Source organism: Chelonia mydas, chromosome 1 (assembly GCF_015237465.2).
Source record: "Chelonia mydas isolate rCheMyd1 chromosome 1, rCheMyd1.pri.v2, whole genome shotgun sequence".
NCBI lineage: Eukaryota > Metazoa > Chordata > Testudines > Cheloniidae > Chelonia > Chelonia mydas.
In genome coordinates, this window is record NC_057849.1 from 95,701,571 (window position 1) to 95,724,319 (window position 22,749).

Here is a 22,749-nt window from a genome sequence, read left to right on the forward strand (position 1 = left end):
CTGCTTGTCTATTTATGTAGTCCACACATGTTATGTTGTCTGTTAGGACTCTCGTGTGTTCCCTTGTTCAGCAAGAGGAAACTGGTGCAGGCATTCCCGACCGCTCTGGGCTCAAGGAAGTTGATGTGAAGAGAAGTGTCCTTGAACGACCATTTCCTTGTGTTGTAAGGTCATTTAGATGCATGGCCCATCCTATGAGGGATTTGTCAGTGGTGAGAAGTAGTGACAGGAAAGTCTGTGAAAAGGGGATCCCTTTGGAAACATTTGCTGGGTTTTTCAACCAGTCCAGAAAGCTTTTGACCTTAGTGGGCAGTGAGAGAGGTTTGTCTAGTCTGTTTCTGTTTGGTCTATAGACCGAGCTGAACCACATCTAAAGACACCACATATGAAGCCTGGCATGAGGTATCACCGCTGTGCCAGTTGCCATATGCCCCCAAGAGTTGGATGCAGTGTCTGGCTGATATTTGGGGGCTGTTTTGTACTGTCTCTATGAGTGTGGCCAAGGAGAGGAGCCTGTGGTGGGGTAGAAGCACTTTGGCCTGTAACAAGTCGAGGTCCGCCCCTATGAATTCCAGGCATTTTACCAGGGCAAGGGTTGATTTCTTGGCATTGATCTGTAGGCCCAGTTCTATGAACAAGTCTTTTGTGGCTTTAGTGACACAGCAAACCTCGTTGACGGAGAAGGCTCTCAAGAGGCAATCATCCAGGTAGGGGTAGATCATGATCTAGGTGAGCGGTCACTACTGAGAACACTCTCGGAGCCGATGATAGCCTGAAGGTGAGTACTCTGTACTCGTAGTCATTGTTTGCTAGGGTAAATCTGAGAACCTGTCTGTAGGATGATAGAATTGAAATATGGAAATAGGCATCCTGAAGGTTGAGGATCGAAAACCAGTCTCCCTGTTCCAGTGCTGGAATAATCGTTGCTAGAGTGGCCCTCTTGACTTTTTGAGCTTTGACAAACTTGTTGAGCGCTCTGAGGTCTAGTATGTGTCTCCAACCTCCCTTTCTCTTGGGTATTAGGACATAGCAAGAGTAAAAACCTTTGCCTCATAGATATTGAGGTACTGATTCTATGGCTCCTAACTGGAGGAGGCAATCTATTTCTTGTCACAGTAAACTCTCCTGAGAAGGGTCCCTGAACAGGGACGGGGAGGGGTGTTGTGCGCAGAGAAGAAGGTAAAGTGGATGGAATACCCATTGCAAATGATCTCCAAAACCCATTGGTCCCAGGTGCGATGGAATATGGCAAGGTGGTAGCTGAATGGGGAGGATAGGTTGGTCACCTGTAGTATTTCAGGGGAGTGGTATGTCAACACCTCGACCAATCCGTCAAAATTGGAGTTTTGAGGTAGATGGTTGCAACAAGGAAGGCTGTGGAACTGATGGTTTGCATCTGGAGAACCTAGATTTCTTTCTTTGAGGTTCATAAAAGCATTGAGTTGTGTACTGAGAGGTACGGAATTTATGTTGAGACTGAGTACTAAATGTTCTGATGTCCGGATGTATAGATCTCTAATGAGCAGAGAGTGGCCCTGGTATCCTTAATGGTATGGAGGGACACGTCAGTCTTCAGCAAACAACTTGATGCCTTCAAAGGGAAGGTCTTCCACAGTTGGCTGCACATAACCACTGCCATAGAGATGGACCGGGTCACTGTATCGGCTGCATGGACAGCTAACTGGAGCCTTGTTTTGGCTGCTAGCTGCCCTTCCTGGTTGCTCTGTGACTCTGGGAGCTGACCAATAAAACTGTTGAGTTTCAAATAGTTAATGTAGTCATACTTGGTCATCAGGCTTGACAATTTGCAATTCAAAAATGCAAAGTCGCAGAGGAGTAGACCTTTCTCCTGAAGAGAACCAAGTGCTTCCTATCATGCAGGTGGATCTCATTTGGTGCTGGTGGCTGTGGGAGTTTACTCTGTCCGCAAAGATGGAGTTGGGGGAGGGTGGGAAAAAAGAAATCCTGCCTTCTAGCTGGAACGTAATATTTTTTATCAGCCCATTTCCAAATAGGCGTCATGGAAGCTGGGGTTTGCCATCTAGTTTTTGCAGGGTCCAGGAGGAGGAGGAAGAATACAGGATGTCAAGGAGTTCGGTGAGTGTCCTTTCCTTCCTCCAGAGGTATATGCATTGTGGCTGCAGCCACTTTTGAAATGTCACGGAGTAGCCAGAAATCATCAGCTAAGGGTCCCTTTTCCCCAACCAGGATATGAATTTCAAGAAGTGCTTCTCTTGCAAAGAGGCTATCTCTGTGGCAGACAAACACTCTTGCTGCATATGCTGCCTCGGGGAAGGCCACATTTCCCAGGAGTGTGGTCTCTGCCAACAACTCAGACCCAGGTCTCGAAAAGACAGGGAGTTGAGACAGAAGATCATCTTTATGGCGCCAGCCCTGCAACCTTCCCCAGTCCGTGCCAGGAGTCACCCAGAAGGCGCGAGTCTTCCCCACAGCCCTCAACATGCAAGGGCCCTGACTCAAAGAAACCAGCTGTGAATGCCTCTCATAAAGACATCAAAAAAAGAGAGTAGTGAGTCTCCAAGCTGGCCGTAAAAGATCTCCGGCATGCTCGGTACCATCAGCACCAAGACAATCCAAGCCCGGTACCCACGGCTCACAAAGATCTGGAACGGCAGGTACTGTTGACGTGCCTACGGATCTGATGGGCACAGTTACTGAGCCAAGGGTATTGATGGACAAAGATAGGAGTAGAGAGTACTCCAGTAAGAAAACGCTGCAGGTACTCACTGTACCTTCAACACCGTCATCTGTGCCCCATTCAGCACTGCAACGTTCAGTGTGGGCAAGATCCCAGACTCCCTCCATTCCACCACTAGCACCGGGGCGGTCAGCACTGCTGAAATCATGGCACACAGGTGAACTCAGGGTATCTGATATACCAGAGTCTCCTCTTCTCGGAACCAGGAACTCGGAACCGAGTTTTCTCCCAGTACCTGCCAGTTCTCTTCAGTACCTGCCATGCACCTCCACTTTCTAGACAGTGAGCCAGAGGAGGTCATCTCCCATTACTCCTCCCATGTTCCCTATAATTCCCGTTATGAAGGGGCTCCTTGGTCATACCCTGAGCCTGCCCCACCCCTACCATGGTACGACCATAGGGCACCACCGCCAGGTTCTATCCCACCACCCCAGTGGCCCTACTGGGATCCCTGGGCATCATATCACCCCCACACTTCTCAGGCTTCGAGCCTCACCCATGAGACCCTTAGACGATCTCTCTCGGCTATGGCATCCAGAACCTCGGAACCTCCAGAGGAGATTATAGAGGAATAGGAGTATGGATTGGAGGAACAGGTTACCCTGAGAACCAAGATATCTTTCTCCTTCCCTGATGAAACAGTCGTGCCCCTGCCATGTACACTGGTTACTTATCCTACACCAGGGGTCCCAAACATGCGGCCTGCCAAGATCCCCACAGCCCCCCCATCCCCTCCCCAGCGCGCCACCTCCCCAGCCTACCTCCAGGCCAGGGGTTGGCAAACTATAGCCCTGGGCCGGATCTGGTCCCTCAGGGCTTTGGATCCGGCCCACGGATTTGCCAACCCCGGGGTGCTGAGGGCCCCGCACCGCTTTGGAAAGCGGCGGGCGCCGCTTCCCTGCAACCCCGGGGGGAGGGGGAGCAGAGAACTCCGTGAGCTGTTCTTGCCCGTGGTTACCTCCCCTGAAGCTCCCACTGGCCGGGAACAGGGAACTGCGGCCAATGGGAGCTTCAGGGGAGGTACCCAGGCAAGAACAGCTCACGGAGTTCTCTGCTCCCCCTCCCTCCGGGGCTGCAGGGACAGGGTGCTCACTCCTTCCCAGAGCAGCACGGGGCCGGGGCCAGGAGCCTACCCTGGCCCCGGTGCGCACCCCTGCCAACCCAGAGCCACTCAAGGTAAGCAGCACCGGGCTGGAATCTGAACCCCTCCTGCACCCCGCACCCCAACTCCCTGCCCTGAGCCCCCTGCCTGCACCCGAACCCCCTACCCTGAGCCCCCTACCACACCTTGTATCCCTCCTGCACCCCAACTCCCTGCTCTTAGCCCCCTGTTGCACACTAACCCTCTGCCACACCCCCTGCACCCCAACTCCCTGCCCTGAGCCCCCTGCTGCACCCCACACTCCCTCCTGCACCCCAACCCCCTGCCCTGAGCCCCCTGCTGCACCTCACGGGCAGGGGTGGAGTGGGGGGGGGGCAGGAGCAATGGGGGGGGGGTGATGTGGCCCTCGGGCCAACCTACGAGTCCTCATGTGGCCCTCCTGGTGATACAAGTTTGAGACCCCTGCCCTACACTAACTGTGGGTCTTCAAGATGTGTTGTCCACATGTATTTCACTTCTGGTGTGCATGTGCCTGATGGACTGAGATCAGAATCTTGTGAACAGCAGTGTCTGTTGGGGCCACACCAGAGTCCCACAGCCAAAGACACAAAGGGCTGGGCAGACAACTGCTCTTCAGTTCCTTCACAAAAACAAAATCCAGAGTATCAAGGATTCCAAAGTGATGAGGAAGGAGAGCAGAACGTGGAATCCAAGTGGAAACTACTTCTCAAAGAACCACAGTTAGCATGGGGTAAGTAACCATTCTTTTTCTCTGAGTGATTGCTCACATGTATTCCCCTTCCGATGACTCACAAGCACTGAACTCAAGTCCTGGAGGTGAGTATTCTGAGTTTACTGACTATGGGACAGCTCTGCTGAAGTAGGTGCTGGATCTGAATTCCTCTACCAAGGAGTGGTGCTGAGTGAAGGTGTGAACGGAGTTCCAGGTAGCTGCTTTAAAAATCTCTGAAACTGGGACACATCACAGTGAAGAAAGAGAGACTCCCTGAGCTCTGGTGGAATTGGTCCTAACCTGTCCAAGTGGGGTTTAAATGGGTCACTGCCTAGCATGTCTTAATACAGTCTGTGACCCATTTAGACAATCTCTGAGTGGACATCGAGAATGCTAGGAACAATTTTGGACAATTCCTCAAAGGTTCTGTTTTGTCTAAATAGTAAGGCTATGTCTACACAGCCCTACAGTTCAGACTACAGTGGTGTGAACTGCAGCGTGTACTAGCATGCTGCACTGTAACTCCAGCGTGTGGATGCAAACTAAAACTCCAGTGCTGCAGGTACCAGGGGCGTCGCTGGCAGTCTGTCTGATGCAGCGACCGAGGGCTGGCATAATGTGAACGCCCCATGCATTCCAATACGGCCACTGGGTCGGCCACTGGCTCTGCTGCCAGGCCGGTGTCGAAGATGACACACTCTCCAAAGCGCAATCATGTTGACTGGGTGAGGGGCTGAACTGTGCCTCTGAGCCTGAGAAGTTGTCCACCTCCGGTGACCAGGGCGGGGTTGTGGAGGCTTGAGTCTGACAGCTCACCGTCACCACCAGAGACCGGTGCTAGGAATAGTCCGACCAGTCCTGGGGGTAGGAGAAGCGGCATCAAGCCAGGGAACACCCTCGAGGTCTCGGCAACAGCAACTGACAGCAGGATGAGGACCGGTACCAGGGATATCGACGACGACTGGGAGAGCCTCAGCACAACGAGGGGGATTGGGAGCGTGATGCCAATGGCTCGTAACGACAGGCCGGAGACCTAGGTTGGCATGCAGACCAAGAACGTGGTGACCTAGGGCTCTGTCTTGGCTCCGGAGACCGTTGGTGCTCGCCTAACTTGCGTGAGGCCTTGCCAGTGGGCTTGCCCTCACAGGAAGCCATAGCTGGTTCCTTTTGCCACAAGTGGTATCGGGTGCGGTGGAGGCACTTTCAGTTCTCCTGGCACTGGGACCTTGAAGTGGGTAGGCTGAGCCATTAGCCTAGGCCCTTTAGCACTCCCCGGAGTCAGTGGGGGGTACTTATGGGGGAAAGAACACCACACAGCTGAGCTCTTAAGCAGGTCCTTTAGTGGGCATGAGGTCCAAGCAGGGTCCTTTGTCCAAAGCCCCTTGGTCGGGCTTGGCCTTCTTAGTCCTTTTCTTTGGTACTGGCAGCAGGGCTTGGTGCCGAGAGGACCCTGGTGCTGGAGGTGCACTATGCACTGAAGTTGAAGAGCTGGGTGCTGGATCGGGCCGCTCCATCTCTGAAGTTGGGCACAGGGCAGCCTGCATCAGGAGTGCCCTGAGGCGTATGTCGCACTCTCTTTTTGTTGAAGGATGAAAGCTCTGGCAGATGCGACAACACTCCTTTATATGGGTTTCCCCGAGACACAAAAGACTACTCTTATGCAGGTCACTAACAGGAATAGGCCTGTTACACAATGAGCAGGGCTTGAAACACAGAGCGCGGGGCATGTCCTGCCGGGGACAAAGTCCCCACTGGGACACAAGCTAACTAAACACTTAACGGGTACTTAACTACTAATTAACAATGATTTAAAAGATTTACAGGTAAAGCACAAGGCTAAACTAGACAAAAAAAACCGCTGAGTACTTGCGAAGCAAAAGACAGAGGTGCTCTGACTGACTATCACAGGCGGTAAGAAGGAACTGAGTGGGCGCAGGGCCGGCGGCGGCTGATATACCGTGCCATGAGCGCAGCACTCCAGAGGGTGCCACAGCCAGCCCTAAGGGTACTGCTAAGGCGAAAGTCTCCGACAGCCGCGCACATGGGCACGCACACACCTACAATGGAATCAACATGAACAAGCACTCGAAGAAGAATAACTGATAAATACAGTTAAACAGTGAAGTACACAAACACACAAAAATTAGCCAATGTTGAGTCAACTCATTGCCAGAACAGATTTTCATATCATATGTCTGAACTTTTGTTTTAAGCTCAAAAAACAGCTATTTTACAAATGAAGAAGTTTAATTGTAAATTAAGTCAACTCACTTTAATTTGCCAAAGAGAAATCCCTGGACTTCACCTGCCTCATCATCTTCCTCTTCCGTTGTGTCATTTGTGGCTGAACACATGGAACACACATAAAACACAAAACAAGAAAATTACTGAGACGTTGCACTCCAACCCCCGGCCACAGCCTGGTGAAAGTGAGAGAGGGTGGGCGAGAGTTAGTGACGGAGGGAAGGGGGATGAAGCAAGCATGGGCAGGGCCTTGGAGAATGGGTGGGGTAGGGGCAGGGCCTCAGGAGAAGGCACAGGGCAGGGGTGTTCGGTTTTGTGCCATTAGAAAGTTGGCAACCCTAGTTTTTAAGCATGGTTTTCTGGAAAAGTGCTAAACATGGTTGCTTCTGGCCTACATTGCTGTACATAGTAAAACTGCACAAGTCCACTTCTAACACTTTTTGTCAGGACTGAGTGTCAGGAACCATTGGGCTGAGTTCCCTCAGTTGAGCCAGGAGCTAGCAGGTTCAAACTTGATTCCAGTTAATTAGCCCAGCTGGGCTGCAGCAGGATCGTCTGATTGGCTGAAAGAAGCCTGTTAGCCTTCATGTAAGTTCAGCACAAGGAGCAGGCCGCTGGCTGCTCATCACTAGCATCTCCAACTATGATTAAGGCTGTGAGTTTGTCACGGGGGCCACGGAAGTCACGGATTCCATGACTTTCCGTGACCTCCATGACTTCTGTAGCGGCTGGTGCGCCTGGCTCAGGGCAGCTCAGGCAGCCCCTGTGCCAGGTGCACCAGCTGCTGCTGGGGCAGTCTCAGGCCACTGCGCCCCTCCACCCAGCAGCAGCAGAGTTTGGGTGTTGAAGGGGGCAGGGAGTTAGGGCACAGGGTGGGGTGAGGCAGGCTCTGGGCAGCGCTTACCTGGGGGGCTCCCCAGAAGCAGTGACATCCCTCTTGTTCAGCTGCTAGACAGAGACATCGCCAGGCAGCAGTGTGCACTGCCTCTGCCCAGAGCGCCAGCTTCGCAGCTCCCATTTGCCGGAAACTGCCGCCAATGGAAGCTGTGGGGGTGGTGCCTGTAGGCAGAGGCAGCACACAGAGCTGCCGGGCCACATCTGCCTACCCCAGGTAAGTGCTGCCCAGAGCCCACCTCACCCCATCCAGTGCCCCAACCCCCTGCTCCCTCCCACACCCAAACTCTGCTGCTGCTGGGGGTGGAAGCACGGAGCCAGGTAGGGAACCTGCTGGACCCGACAACCCCCTCCTCCAGCACCAGCAGGGTCCCGGGTTATGTGCTGCCGCCCACCCCCTCCCAGCACCCAGGCCGCCCTGCCCCAATTTTTAGTCAAGGCTATATAGTAAAAGTCATGGACAGATCACGGGCCATGAATTTTTGTTTACTGCCTATGACCTGTCTGTGACTTTTACTAAAAATACCCATGACTAAAATGTAGCCTTAACTATGATGGCTCATGTGTCTGCCTTGTACCCAGCCTTGCTCTTAGCTTGTTCCTGTTCAGTTCCAGTCTGCTCTAGCCCTGTTCCAGTGCTGCTCCATTGCCCAGCTTCTGACTCTGATCCTTGGCTCTGGTTATCGACTCTTGGCTCTGGCTCTGTCCCTTGGCTTGATTCCTGGTTCCTGATTCTGGCTTTGGTCCATGGCTCTGGCTCCTGAATCCAGCTCTATCCTGTAGGTCAGGTATGAGCTTTGGGTGCAGGTTCCAGGTGGGGTCGGAAATAAGGGATTCAGGTTATGGGAGAAGGCTCCAGGCTGGAGTGCAGGGGGGTGAGGACTCCAGCTGGGGGTCCAGGCTCTGGGGTGGGGCCAGGGATGAGGGGTTTGGGGTTCAGGAGGAGGCTCAGGGCTGGGAGAGGGGGGAGTGCGGGATCTGGAAAGGAGTTTGGGTACAGGAAGGGACTGCAGGCTGGTACAGGGGGTTGGGATGCAGGAGTGGGTGCAGGGTCCTAGTGGCACTTATTCTGGCTCCCAGGAAGCGGCTGCCAGGTCCTTGCAGCCCCTGGGCACATGGGTGGCCAGGGAGGCTCCGCACACTGCCCCCACACCCAGAGGTGCCACCCCCCGCAGCTCCCATTGGTTGCATTTCCCGGCCAATGGGAGCTGCAGAGCCAGCACTCGGGGCGAGGGCAGCGCATGGAGTCTCCCTGGCCACCCTTGCGCCTAGGGGCTGCAAGGACCTGGCAGCCGCTTCCAGGAGCCATGCGGAGCTAGTGCAGGCAGGGAGCCTGTCTTAACCCCAGGCCCTCACTGCACCGCTGATCGGACTTTTAACAGCCCGATCAGCGGTGCTGACTGGACCTGCCAGGGTCCCTTTTCAACCAGGTGTTCCAGTCGAAAACCGGATGCCTGGCAACCCTATTAAAAACTGTAGTCGTAATCGCTTTCTGAAGCAATGCTGAGTATGGTTGGTCCTGGTTTACATTTGCAGTTAAACATGAGCAGCTAAACCTATTGATAACATTGTCAACAGTGGGTAATAACTTTTTTTAGTATAAATCAGACCTCAAAGTCCACACTTCACACTCCTAGCACAGATGGGAACTCTTATGATTCTAGAGTTCTGAGCCATTACTCTAACCAGGCAACATGCACTGCTGCTGCAGAAAAAGACACTGACACCTACTGCCTCCAAGAGTCAGTTTATTCTGTAAAGAAAGAATAAACTAATAATTAAATACTTATTAATTTAAGTTAGTAAATGTAGCTAACAACCAGTAATTTAGGTATTTGCAGTTTAAAAATATTTTTTTAAAACCAAAAAAGTCAAATCATTAGAAAAGATCTCAGCCCTATAAACAAGTTCTTCTCTAATACCATAATCTCATTTAATATCTTTTCTCGTAACATTTAGAAACTATTAGTACCATCCACAAAACAAAAATATTATTTAAAAGGATCTTCCATAGAAACTTCCTAACCCCAAAGCTCCTGTCAAATACCAATCCCGGTTTAAACATTTGACACATAAATCAAAGATAGGCTTTTTTTGAGGAAGGAGTTTAACACAGATTGTTCTTGCAATGTGCGCTGAAAGTCATGAAACCAGGGCTATGGCAAACTAAGGAAGGGAGAGATTTCCACAACAATGGACCCTTCAGGTGGGAATGACCTTCACTAGCCCTACTATTTATACCAAGAGGAGACTGTCAGGCTAAATGCCTCAAGTGATTTCAAAAGTTGTGATGATACACAAGGAGAAAATCTCTCCAACAGTCCAAAACCAAACAATGTTGGGCTTTAAAAGTAAAATCCTAATATATATAACTGCCCCAGAAATCAATCAATAGCCAGATGAGATCAGCAAGCACAGGTTTAAAGTAGTTTGTACAAAACCCTTAAACAGGCTGATGCATTCTGCTCTAGCTGCAATTTAAAGAAGTCACACCAGGAAGAACTCGCTGCAGTAATTTAACTGAAAACAAAAGAATGTGACCCCCCCCCCCCAAAGTACAAAACCCTGAAAGTCTGAAGAATAAAAGGTGAAATAGTGGTGGTCTGTTGTGGTGACCACCCTTCAGAATAACTTATCTGTAATCATAGTTTTCTGAAGATATACATCATAAATTGCGACTTTGGGCTTTTTTTGTACAACACTTGAGGGATCTCTCCCAGCCTAAAGTACTAAAGCCATTTGTTTCAGCAGCATGTCTCATTTCAGTCCCTGAAAATGAAATGTGCTTCAACAGGAAAATCTTTTCCAACCAAGGAGGTGAAGTTATTCTCATACGTATAAAAACTGGTACCTAGACACTGTTACTAGATACTTTAGAGATGCCTTAACAGATAGAAACAGAATACTAAAATGACAAAGATTAAAGAATCCTCAACCCATTGGGGAAGAAGGAATATGGGCTACGTTATGATATATGTCTTCAGAGAACAATAGCTACTAGTAAGTAATTCCCTATCTCCTAAACATTTTTGTCCATGAAAACTTCCATGGATATAGATTTCTATGTTAATTCTCAATGCCCGAGACTACTTTTGACATATCCTGTACAAATAAATGATATATGTTAACAAAATTTAAACATACTCAGAGCATTACTATCTTCAAAATTCAAGATGGTGCTAAATATTTTGAAATAGTGTCTCCAGTAACACAGTACAGAAAACAAAAACATACCTTTCATCTTTATGTCATCCAATGCTTTGTATTCTGTACTCTTTATTGCAAGTTCCACACCATATCCAGACAAATACATTTTCCTGGGGCTTGGTTTCTGTTTGAACATATTTTAACAAGTGAAAAATAGAACTTTAAAAAGTGTCCTTTATAGAAAATTTACATCATCTAATGTAATCAAGTTAAAAATGTCATGAAACAGTTGTTACTTATCAATCTGAAACTGATATTTTCAATTATTGTTCACAATACAGTTTGTTCCATCAACCGGAAAAAACAGTTACAAACCTGTTCCATAACTGTTGTTCTTTGAGATGTGTTACCAAGAGTGGAATAGATGTGTATCAATGCACCCAGCACATGGCTGTCAAACTTTTTCCCTCAGCGGTACCCATTAAGGGACTCCCGCTGCTGCCATGCACCACTGCATGCAGGTAAAAGACAGAACCACCCCTTGCCTTCCTTCTTCTTGCCATAACTCTGATGAACAGTGAGCTGTAGACAGGTGCAACACACCTCAAAGAAGAGTTATGGAACAGGTTAAGGAACCTATTTCTTCTTCTTCAAGTGATTGCACATATGCATTCCATTCTCAATGACTCACAAGCCATAAGACATGAGATAGGATCGGAGTCTATTTCAATAAATACTGGAGAATAACTCATTCCACCCTAGCATTGTCTCTGGAGTCTTGAGCCACAGTATAAAGGGAGAAGCAAATGTAGGATCAAGTTGCCACTCTACAAACATCTGCAGTTGGAACTTGTGCCAGAAAGGCTGCCAAGACTGATTATGACCTCACTGAATGAGCTGTGACTCTGTCGGGGGGAGCAACATTAGCCACACTGTAGTACAGGAGTTTGCAGATGTGATCAAGGAAGAGATTCTCTGAATGGAAAATGACTGACCTCTTAATCTGTCTGCCTCTGATAAGACCAGCTAGGAGGATTTACAAAAGCAACTGGTTACGTTCAGATAAAATGCCAAGGCTCTTCTGATGTCCAAGGTATGTAAATGCTCTTCCTACCTGGTTGTATGTGGTTTTGAGTAGCATATAGGCAAATAAATTGGCAGTTGACTGGAAAGAGGAAACCACCTTTGGGATGAACTCTGGATAAGGACATAGGTAAATGCTGTCCTTAATAAAGATCATGTATGGAGGTACCACCATTAATGCCTGCAGCTCTTCTGGCCAAGGTAATGGCCACCAAAAATGCCACCTTAACTGACAAATGCAACAGCGAGCAGCTAGCAAATGGTTCAAATAGGGGCCCCATACAACTTAACAATACTAAGTCTAAAGCCCATGGGGAACAGGATCTTGAACTTGAGGATATAATTGACTAAGCCCATTAAAAACGCTATGGGCGTTTCAACAGAGAAAATAGAGCAATTAGGATGGAATGCTAAAATAGCAGCCAGATGTACTTTGATGGAACTAACCAACAAACCATGGTGTTTCAGGTAAAAGTAGTAGTCCAGAATATGATGTGTTATGTTGGATCATATTAAAGAAGTTCTGTATTAAAATCACAAATGAGTTTGATTCCCCGGAGTTTAAATTCCAGGGCATTACTAATTAAGAGGTCTCTTGGTTTTTTGTCACTTATTTTTACTGTTTCTCTCCCTCTTTTTGTGAAACTTGCAAGCTGCTAATTGTGTTAGTACATCCTAAGACAGAGAGAGACTCAAAGCGATACTTTCTAACAACAGAAACAGCACACAGAGACTCCCCGCCCTTTTATTGTATTAATCTCGCTTTGTTAACAATTGTGATTAAAATAGAGATAGAGGATGTATGTGATTGCTGCTTGGTGTGGATAATAAATGAACGATCAGGGAGGTGCCAGCCTAAGAATCCAGTGTTGATCGGCCGAAAGAGGCGTCAAGTGGAAACAACCAGAGGACCCCGGGAGGGCAGAGTGGAATCCACCCAACAGCCTCAAGGATGGGAGAACCAGAGAACAAGATAACATCTGGCAGCACGGAGCCATCAGGAATATGCCATCTGCTGACTGATTCAGCAACAGCATGATGAAGCAATTCCCATAGACTGGCATAGGAATGAATTCCTATAAAAATGGACTCCAGAAAGTGAGAACTTTGGGGTCTGATTCTGCAAACCAACTTCCAGGAGCATCGGATGAGCATCCGACAAAGTCCTGCTCCTTGTGTCCAGGCCACCTGTCTAGCTATGGAGCGTCCATTCAGTTAAGTGAAGGAATCATAAGCTCGGGTGGAGTAGGAATCCATGCTCCTGAGAGATTAGGTCCAAGCCTAGTGGAAGTGAAATTGAAGTTTCACTGACAGCTCCAGGACTATAAGTATGGGACTATAAGTATGACTCTGGCCTGTTCCTGTGTTATGTTTAGCAATACTCTGTGAATAAGAGGGACTGGTGGAAAAGCGTAAAGGAGCCTGACTGACCACGCCAGTAAAAAGGCTTCTGTTATGGACTCTGAGCTGTGAACATGAAGAGAACAGAACTACTGACACTTTCTGTTGGACTTTGTTGCAAATAGGTCCACTTTGAGAAACCCCCACCGCTGGAAGACCAATCTGGCCACCACTTATGGTGACTAAAACAATCTGCTCAGGTGGTCTGCAAGCAGGTAAGATGCTTCTAGATTTACGGAGATGGCAAAACAGTTTCCTTCTGGACAGAGTGGAGAACAGTGGGCTCTCCCCTGCTTCTTGAGGTAAAACATTGCTGCCATGTTGTCTGTGAGGACTAGCAGGCTGCTTCCTCTAATCTGCAAGAGAAATCCTTGGCACAATAATCTGACAGCTTTCAGTTCTGACATTGGTGTGTAAAGCTAAGTCCTCTGAGGACCATAAAACCTGTATTTGTAGAAAACCCAAATGGGCTACCCATCCCAGAGCAGAAGCATCTGTCACTAGCATGAGAGTTGGTTGTGGGAGAGCAAACAGAACGCCTACACATCCATTGGCTGCATCTGTCTACCAATCTAGGGAGATGAGGACATGGGAGGGCATTTTTACTACTCAGTATAACTCAAGAGCCATTTGTCCCAAGTAATCTGGGACCAAGCACTGTGGAAGTGGGACAGACAGTTTGCAAAGGTGAAAGGGTCTGGAGAGATGAAAACCGGTAGGTCGACTTTAACTGGCTCATCAAAATGCCTACTTTGTGGTTCCTGGGTGTCTTAAGGGGTGCGGATCTGGAGCAGTAGGAGTGAGAGATCTACACCTATAACCCTTTGAGCTCTTGTTTTGATAGGTCCTGCTGAGGAGGAGGAATAGAATATCACAGTGTCTGTTGTGGCCGACAGTGCTTCCTGACTGGGGCATGTGTGTACAGACCTAAGAATTTCACAGTGGAGCTAGAGTCAGTAAGTCCATGGAGCTTGCTGCCCGTCTGGTACGAGAATAGAGCAGAACCCTCAAATGGTAAACCCTGGATAGTACTGTGGACTTCATAGGGAAGACCGGAAGACTGCAGCCAGGATGATTTATGCATGGCCACTGCGGAGGCCCTGGGTTTAGCTGTCGAATTTGCTGCCTCCAGCCCCATCTGCAGTGGAGTTCTCGTGACCAGTCTGCGCTCATTGACCAGGTAAGAGAACTCCTGCCTAGAGTTCTCCGAAAAGTAGCTCCTTGAACTTTTCCATGGAACCCCCGAAACTAAAATTGTATCATCCCTACAGGTTTCAGAGTAACAGCCGTGTTAGTCTGTATTCGTAAAAAGAAAAGGAGTACTTGTGGCACCTTAGAGACTAACCAGTTTATTTGAGCATGAGCTTTCGTGAGCTACAGCTCACTTCATCGGATGCATAGCATATCATCCCTACAGAGGCTGTTGGGTAGCAACATGCAGCTGCAAACCCCTGTCAAATAAATACATACTTTTTCTCTTAAAAAAGTCTAGCTGCATACTCATGTTTAGCAAACCTCTTCACTTAAATGAAGCTAAATATTAAAAGCATCTTATTCATCAGCCTGTAAAGCTTGGGGCTATCATTCTTAATAGTGTTATACTACTAAGTTCTTAGCAATCTTTGTGAGCTGAAAGTGACTTTACCATACTGCATGTTTTCAAATACTGCCTGCATAACTGCAAATAATTAATTTTGATTTTTACATTGTATTAATTTTTAATTGAGAAAAAAGATGGCAACATTGGAATTAACAAATATTTTACATAAACCTCAGTGGAAAACACCTGCAGCTAAAACAATGCAAAATGTTACTACTTCTTTTCCAGTTTCAAAGTCCATGTTAGGCGTTTCACTTAATCTAGTAAGCTTCAAAATTTGTGTGTGAATTGGGCACAGTGCAAACTTGAGATATGCCCCATCAAAAACAACATAAATACATTTTCATGACAACAGTTTATAGTATTATTGTCAATTTGAGTTGCATACCTGAACATAATGCCGGAGAATATAAACAATTTCCTCCTTTTGCACTTTTTCAGACAAAACTGTGTGAAATTTAACAAAGTCTTTTGTACCAATTTCTGCATAAAGAATAACCACTGGAACATTTTCATTGAGTGTAGGGAACTTATGCTCCTTTTTAAACAGATATGGCCTGGGCCTGCAATTAAAAACAAATAATTCTGGAATTAGATATTAAGTTGAAATGTTACAGTAAATAAAATATCACTTTTTCCCCATTTTCTGGCTATCAAACTATTACAGAAATAAAAGTAAAAGCACACAAGAGTAAAAAAAAATAATAATGAAATGATCACACTTGCTCACAAAAAAAGACATGAAAAGACGAACTGGTTTTCAAACTAAAGTGTAATAAAGCTGAAAATTAGCATAAACTACTGATGATTTTATTACATTTTATCAAGTCACAGCTAAAACTGTACAATAAAGATCACACAGCCTTCAGGTTTACTGCATTTGAATTACAGAAGAACCTCAGAGCCACAAACACCAGAGTTATGAACTGAGCAGTCAACCACACATCTCATTTGGAACTGGAAATTCACAATCAGGCAGAGCCTCAGAGTTAAGGACACCTCAGGAATAGAGGTTGTCTGTAACTCTGAAATGTTCGTAACTCTGAACAAAACGTTATGGTTGTTCTTTCAAACGTTTACAACTGAACATTGACTTAATACAGCTTTGAAACTTTACTATGAACAAGAAAAATGCTGCTTTTAACATTCTTAATTTAATTACACAAGCACAGAAATAATTTCCTTACCTTGTCAAATCCTTTTTTAAAACTTTCCCTTTATTTTTTAATACTTTACGTTTAACACAGTACTGTATTATACTTGCTTTCTTTGGGGGGTGGGGGGGAGGGGATCTTTGATGCTGGCTGATTGCGTACTTCCGGTTCCAAAGGAGGTTCATGGTTGACCGGTCAGTTCATAACTCTGGTGTTCATAACTCTGAGATTCTACTGTAGTTTTCTTTTTTAAAGTGGTCTCTGCATATTCCCACTTGTGAGAATCAAGGAAGCAATAAAAGGAGGTGGTTTGACGAGTTCTCATTAAACAAGTATTGCAGAACGATCCTTCCAAAGCAAACATCATAACTTGATGCCAAATCAAGAGAGACCAAAAAAATGTATGAACAGCACTCCAGGTGCTTCAGATTTCTATAATAAAAAGGTCAGAGATGCCTTCAATGTAATACTAGTAAACCGAACCCGGGGTCAGTCATAATAGTTAACATGATTAGAACAGCATTTTAATACACAGTCTAATCCACTAACACTGCAAGGAAATGGTACTCTGTAGCAGATCACGCACTCACTGCTGCGGCGCCTCCTGCTGGTCGTCCGGGCATTAGCTCAATTCCAGCACTCAGAGCGCCTCATGCTGGCCAGGGTCTCTCCTACCTCAGACCATGTATCGCTCCCGGACCCCGGTGCCCTTTACCTGCCCAAAGCAGTACCCCCACGCTCTGGGTCTCCTCTCCCAGGGGAACCCCCAAGCTCTCTATACCCACCTTGCTTCAGTGGCTATTGCCAGTCATCATCTAGCCCCCTTTCTTTGGGGCAAACTGCAGTCTGTAGTGGCCACTCATCATTGGCAAGGGGGTTGGACCAGCTCCCTCTGAAGCCCCAGTACCTCCTTAGGCCTTTAACAAGGCCTCAGCCTAGGGAGTCGCCAGGCTGGAGCTCCCCACCTCCTCTTGCCCTTCCCCAGCACTGCTCTACTTCAGGTACCCTGTGCTCCCTAGGTCCTTCCAATCCCAAGCTGGAGTAACATTGACCCAGCTCCTCCCTCAGTCCTTATATCAGGGCCAGCTGTAGCCTGATTGGGTGTGGCCACCGCTGTGGTCACTTCCCCAATCAGCCTACCTTTTTCCTCAAGAGCAGGGTAACTGCTTCGATACCCACTCCCTTTACATGGATCCCCTAAAGCTAAAAGTCTAAACAACTTTCTAAATATCTTACTCATAGCCACATAAAACTTAGAGCACCTTTGACACCTAAGTTATTGCTTCCAGTTTTTCCCAATTAAAAAAGATTTCAGGGCCAAATTTGACTGGTGTTGAGACCACATGAGCCAGGTCCAACACCAATCCAATTTGGCCCTCTGCCCCATCTATGGAGGGTCAGGTGTGCCAAACCAGAGTGGTACTGCAACCAGATGGGTCAGGTCACAATACCTGGAGCAGGAAGCTGGGCCCAGCACTGCGGGACAGGAGCCACCACTGCAGGGTGAGTGCAAAGTGGACTCACTCTCCAGCCAGCCAGCCACCTACCTCACCCCACAGGCCCCCCCACTCCGCCCCGTTCTGTGACATATATCCTTGTTTTCCTACACCAATGCCATGAAATGTATTACAATTTTCTATGAAAAAGATCGTAGCCTTAATCATGATGGTCATGAAACTTGAAGCTAGAGCCAGTCCAGAAACTGAAACTAAACAATGGCACAGAAACTATCTTTAAAAAAAAAACCCCTATGAAAAGCTATATTAAACTACACAATTGTATACAGTCAACTTAACTTTTTTATTTTTATTTTGCATGGAGCAAATATTCCTGGACTTGCTACTAACCACAAGGATAGCCTCTGGCAATTGGGGACCGCACTACCCTTTTATAACCTATGCTCCGGCGTTGCCAGCTCACATTTTATCGCAAGCCTCCTGATATTTGCTGTTTCTCTTAAAGACCCAGCTTCTAGAATCCTCTGATTATGCAAGAATCTCAAATTTCATTTAACAAAAGCAAAAGTATGTCTCTAGCCCTCATAAGTGTAGAGGAAACCTTGCTTATCTGACTTGAGCACACTCTAACCACCCCCAAATGAAAAGGCAAATAAAATGTAAGAATATTTTAGGCATTTGTTTTTGTTTTTATTTCCTGATTTTTAAGTCAGTCTCATGATTTTTTGGGGTTCCATTTATTACTTTTCAACACTTGGGCATACTATCTGAGTATTTGGTCCCCTGATTTTCTAAAGGGCTCCTGAAGCTCATCAATGTTAGGGACACATCCCCACAAATGGAAATATGCAGAAGCCACCTTGAAGTAGTAGTCAGAGTAATTCCCAAGAGTTTATTAAAAAGACTGGGGGTGAGAGTAAAGGTCTCAAAATGCCCTAATGCATGAGCAAAATAATTTAATTTTGTTTTTTAAAGCTACAATATTTTGGTATAAACTTTTTAATTTAAGAAGTTAGACGAAAGTTTTCAGGGCAGGAAATACACTAGAGTTGCCAAAAATAGCCTGATGCAACCTCCACACTGAAGTATTTAGGTGAAAACCATGGATATTCAAACAAGCAAGCAACTGACTTATATAGGGAGTTGTAATCCAAGCAAGAGGCTGTGGTCAGAGAAAAAAAACATGCAAGTAAAACTCAGGAGGTTTTTGTAATCAAAAGAATCCAAAAAGATACATGGTCTAGAATCTGACTTCTCGAGGTCCCTTCCAGTCTTATGATTCTATGATGATTTATAGGCCTATAATTAAAACTTTTTGTGGTTTATATTTTATAAATAGCAGAGTCCTGGATTTGTGCCTTGCAGGAGTGTCTTTCAGCTCCACTTACCTCTACAAAGAAGTTGAGGATATCACCTGCACTGCTTCACAAATTTATGATGGCATTGACCATTACAGGAAAAAATCCAAAATATCAAACATATGTCTTGGAAATCACAAATTCATTTCCTTTTTCTCCTTGTTAAGTGTAATTGCCTTTGCTAGTTCTACACATGTATTTAGTAAATGATTTTGACATATTATACAGATTTGACCTTACAAGCTAGATCAGTGGTTCCCAAACTTGCTCCGCCGCTTGTGCAGGGAAAGCCCCTGGCAGGCCAGGCCAGATTGTTTACCTGCCGCGTCCGCAGGTTCGGCCGATCACGGCTCCCAGTGGCTGCAGTTCGCTGCTCCAGGCCAATGGGAGCTGCACGAAGTGGCAGCAAGTACATCCTTCACCCCGCCCCGCTTCCAGCAGCTCTCATTGGCCTGGAGCAGCGAACCGCGGCCACTGGGAGCCGCAACTGGCCGAACCTGCGGATGTGGCAGGTAAACAAACCGGCCCGGCCCGCCAGGGGCTTTCTCTGCACAAGCAGCGGAACAAGTTTGGGAACCACTGGGCTAGATTCGTTCAGGGGCTATGCTGGTTTCTGAAGTCATAGACCCTACAGGAGGCCTCCAAAGGAGGGAAGTCTAGCAGGGTTGGGAGGAAGGTTGATTATGTCAGTGAAAAGCCGCCACAATCTCCACTCCACTGCATGGCTACCGGGGCCCGGCAGTCCAAAACACGAACGGCACTGACTGGATGGGGGAAGAAGTACAACAAAAGCAAACACTGACTCAGTGTATTGGCTGATGACCTCCAATGGAGTGCATTGTAATGTTATGGGTTGGATTAAACCTTGCTGAAGCTGGTAGGTGTACCAGCTGCTCTGAATTCAAGGTAAGTGTAAAAAGGAACACTTTTAGGGATAAGTGTTGGCTTGAAAGGGGCTTGGAATTACAAGTACAGAAAATAAATTGTCTCCTGCTGTTTGATTCCTGCTGTATTCAGGAAAACAGGACTTTATGTACATTCTTTGTAAAGAAACAGGATGCATCAAAATACCTGATTCCATCATCCATTTTTCCTCCTAACCGAAACAACCCGCTAGCCCCCAAATTTTTGTTAACTGTTTGGGTGAGTCAAAAAAGAGTAACAAGTATTTAAACCTATCCTCCCCTACAGAAACTCAGTGAAATGCAAAGTATGCCTCTTTGCATCAGGCTGGATGAATCCAGCCCTATGATTTTGATATAATATTTTGGATTCACAGTTTAATTTCTTGTAACAGTATTTATAACATTTCAAGATCAACAACAACACACTTTTCAAAATAATAATTAAATTATAAATAGAGGAGGTCTTCAAGCATAATGCATGACTTATGTGCTTCATAAAAAAGAAACCAGATAAGTGTGTGCTTTCAAAATACTTGAAGTTTTTGTAGTACAAGATTACATTTTCCTCTTTAATAATTTGTTTTTCCTTAAGACAATACATTATATTTACCTCTTAGTTGCATTCTTCAGAAGTTTTTTAATTTCATTAGTCTTACAGGTGCGCTTTTCATGGATAACCACAAATGCACTGCAACCTTCTGGTGGAGGTTCATCAGCTGCAATCTCAATATTTCAACAATTACACTCAACCAATCTGCTTTAATTGCACTAGAACTTAAAATTAATGCACAGCTCTTTGATTAAAATAACTCATCAGCTACTATTAAGTTGTGCTTCTAATTTGATAAATTCAAAACTGGGTATATGTAAAGACAATAATTAAAAAGACTAAAAGAATAAAACCATATAAACGTTATGTTTTCTCAACAGAACAACATTCTACCAAATTCAGTTATATTTTAAAGAACATAAATATTTACATCTATTGTTTTATCTTTTTGGGGAGAGTAGGCAGGGAGATCTCCTTCACATACTTTGCATTGGTGGAATGTATTCAAAGAAGGAGGGATTTTATTTTTGGGTTGTTGGTTGCCACGCTAATGAATAGTGATAGATAAGTAGCCAAAATAAAATTAAATACAATACTACGTTCAAAATTAAACAATTCACATCTGTTTTTCATTTTTCCCTGTCTTTTACCTCTATTCCTGTAATTCTTCTTGGAGCTCTGTTCTCCAAGTCCCTGGATATTTTTTAATTACCTCCTACTCCGGGTCTCCTCCTACCTTCTCTCAGCTACAGCAATGGCTTTACTTTCACAAAGGAGAGCAAGAAAAAAAATGAAGGAAGTGGCTTCCAAATGGACCCACCATCACTAGAGAATGAACTTGTTGCCAAAGAGCTAAACTAAGAGACAGCTGAGGATCCCATCTTTCCTTACCTTGAAAGCTGCATTGCTACAGGAGAACAACAGGAGGAAGTATAGGCTTAGGCTGGTGGCATAAGATATGAACGATCTGAGTGTGTACTTCATTTCCTATCTTCCCCCTTCTCAGCAATGGAAGGGGGTAGAGATCAGACAGTGCTCTATCTCTCCTAAAAATGTCCAAAATATAGAGTGGGGATAGAAATGAGAACCCCACTAAGCAATGAATCCAAAATGCCAAGCACAGGAAAGATTTTCCTACTTGGGAAAAGCTTGAATTGTGAAGAGCAAAGAGACTTTATTCCCACAGCAGTACAGAAAATAAGCCTGAGCTCTGAAGTAAAAACACATTCAGTAAAACTCTCCTTTTAAAAAAGTTACATATCCCATTAAACATGAATACTTTTTCCTCAAAACTTTATAAAACTCTTTTATAAAGTACATTAGAACATAACCTATTTATAATATTCATAATATTTGGTTCCAAGTAATGTCTATTACATTCTACTGATGTCATAGACCAGGGGTGGGCAAACTTTCTGGCCTGAGAGCCACATCGGGGTTGCACAACTGTATGGAGGGTCGGGTAGGGAAGGCTGTGCCTCCCCAAACAGCCGAGCCCCCGCCCCCTATCCACCCCCTTCCACTTTCCACCCCCCTCAGAACCCCTGACCCATCCAACCCCCCCCCCCCCGCTCCTTGACCCCTGACTGCCCCCTCCCAGGACCCACTGCCCCTAACCACCCCTGGGGACCCCCCCACCCATCCAGTCCCTGCCCCCACTCCCTGTCCCCTGACTGCCACGACCCCTATCCACACCCCCGCTCCCCGACAGTCCCCCCAGGACTCCCATGTCTATCCAACCCCCATGTTCCCTTTCCCCTGACTGCCCCCATCTCCGAACCTCCGCCCCTAACCGCCCCCCTGGGACCCCACCCCCTATCCATCACCCCCCCCCCACCAGAACCTCCACCTCATCCAACAGCCCCCCGCTCCCTGTCCCCTGACTGCCCCTCGGAACCCCCTGCCTCTTATCCAACTCCCCCACTCTCTGCCCCCTTACCATGCCGGAGCCAGCCACGCTGCCCAACAGGAGCAGCAGGCCAGAGCGCTGCTGGCGTGGCTGCAGGGGAGGGGAAACAGCAGGGGACGGAACAGGGGCTGGCCTCACTGGCCGGGAGCTCAAGGGCCAAGCAGGACAGTCCCACCATAATTTGCCCACCTCTGTTATAGACAACAACATGATTTACTTCAAAGTATAGCGATCAAACATATCAGAATACCAAATATATCAGCTAATTTTACACACCTGTTGGAACATCTGAACAGTTGGTGAGTATGCCCTTATGGAAAGGGCAAACTTCAAGAGATTGATCTGCAAATTGGATAAAAATTGTCCTGCTTTCTTCAAGATTAAGTTGTAATAAGAATGTTCTGAATCTGTTAAAAACAATACAGGGAAGATTTCAGTATTTGGCCTCAAATAGTATGGCATATCCATTAGCATTAGGCAACATGCAAATATT

At 46.5% G+C, this 22,749-nt stretch overlaps 1 protein-coding gene across 2 annotated transcripts in view; it reads right to left on the reverse strand.

The window, feature by feature from the left end:
* UGGT2 (UDP-glucose glycoprotein glucosyltransferase 2) overlaps positions 1-22,749 on the reverse strand; it is a 295,296-nt gene that overhangs the window by 253,603 nt on the left and 18,944 nt on the right. For both annotated transcript variants that reach the window (XM_037895931.2, XM_043534691.1), the window contains 5 exons: positions 22,533-22,663; positions 20,408-20,520; positions 15,312-15,486; positions 10,927-11,023; positions 6,826-6,898 (listed from right to left, as the gene is read on the reverse strand). In XM_037895931.2, the coding sequence (XP_037751859.1) occupies positions 6,826-6,898; positions 10,927-11,023; positions 15,312-15,486; positions 20,408-20,520; positions 22,533-22,663 (589 nt within the window). The remainder of the gene's footprint in view (positions 1-6,825; positions 6,899-10,926; positions 11,024-15,311; positions 15,487-20,407; positions 20,521-22,532; positions 22,664-22,749) is intronic.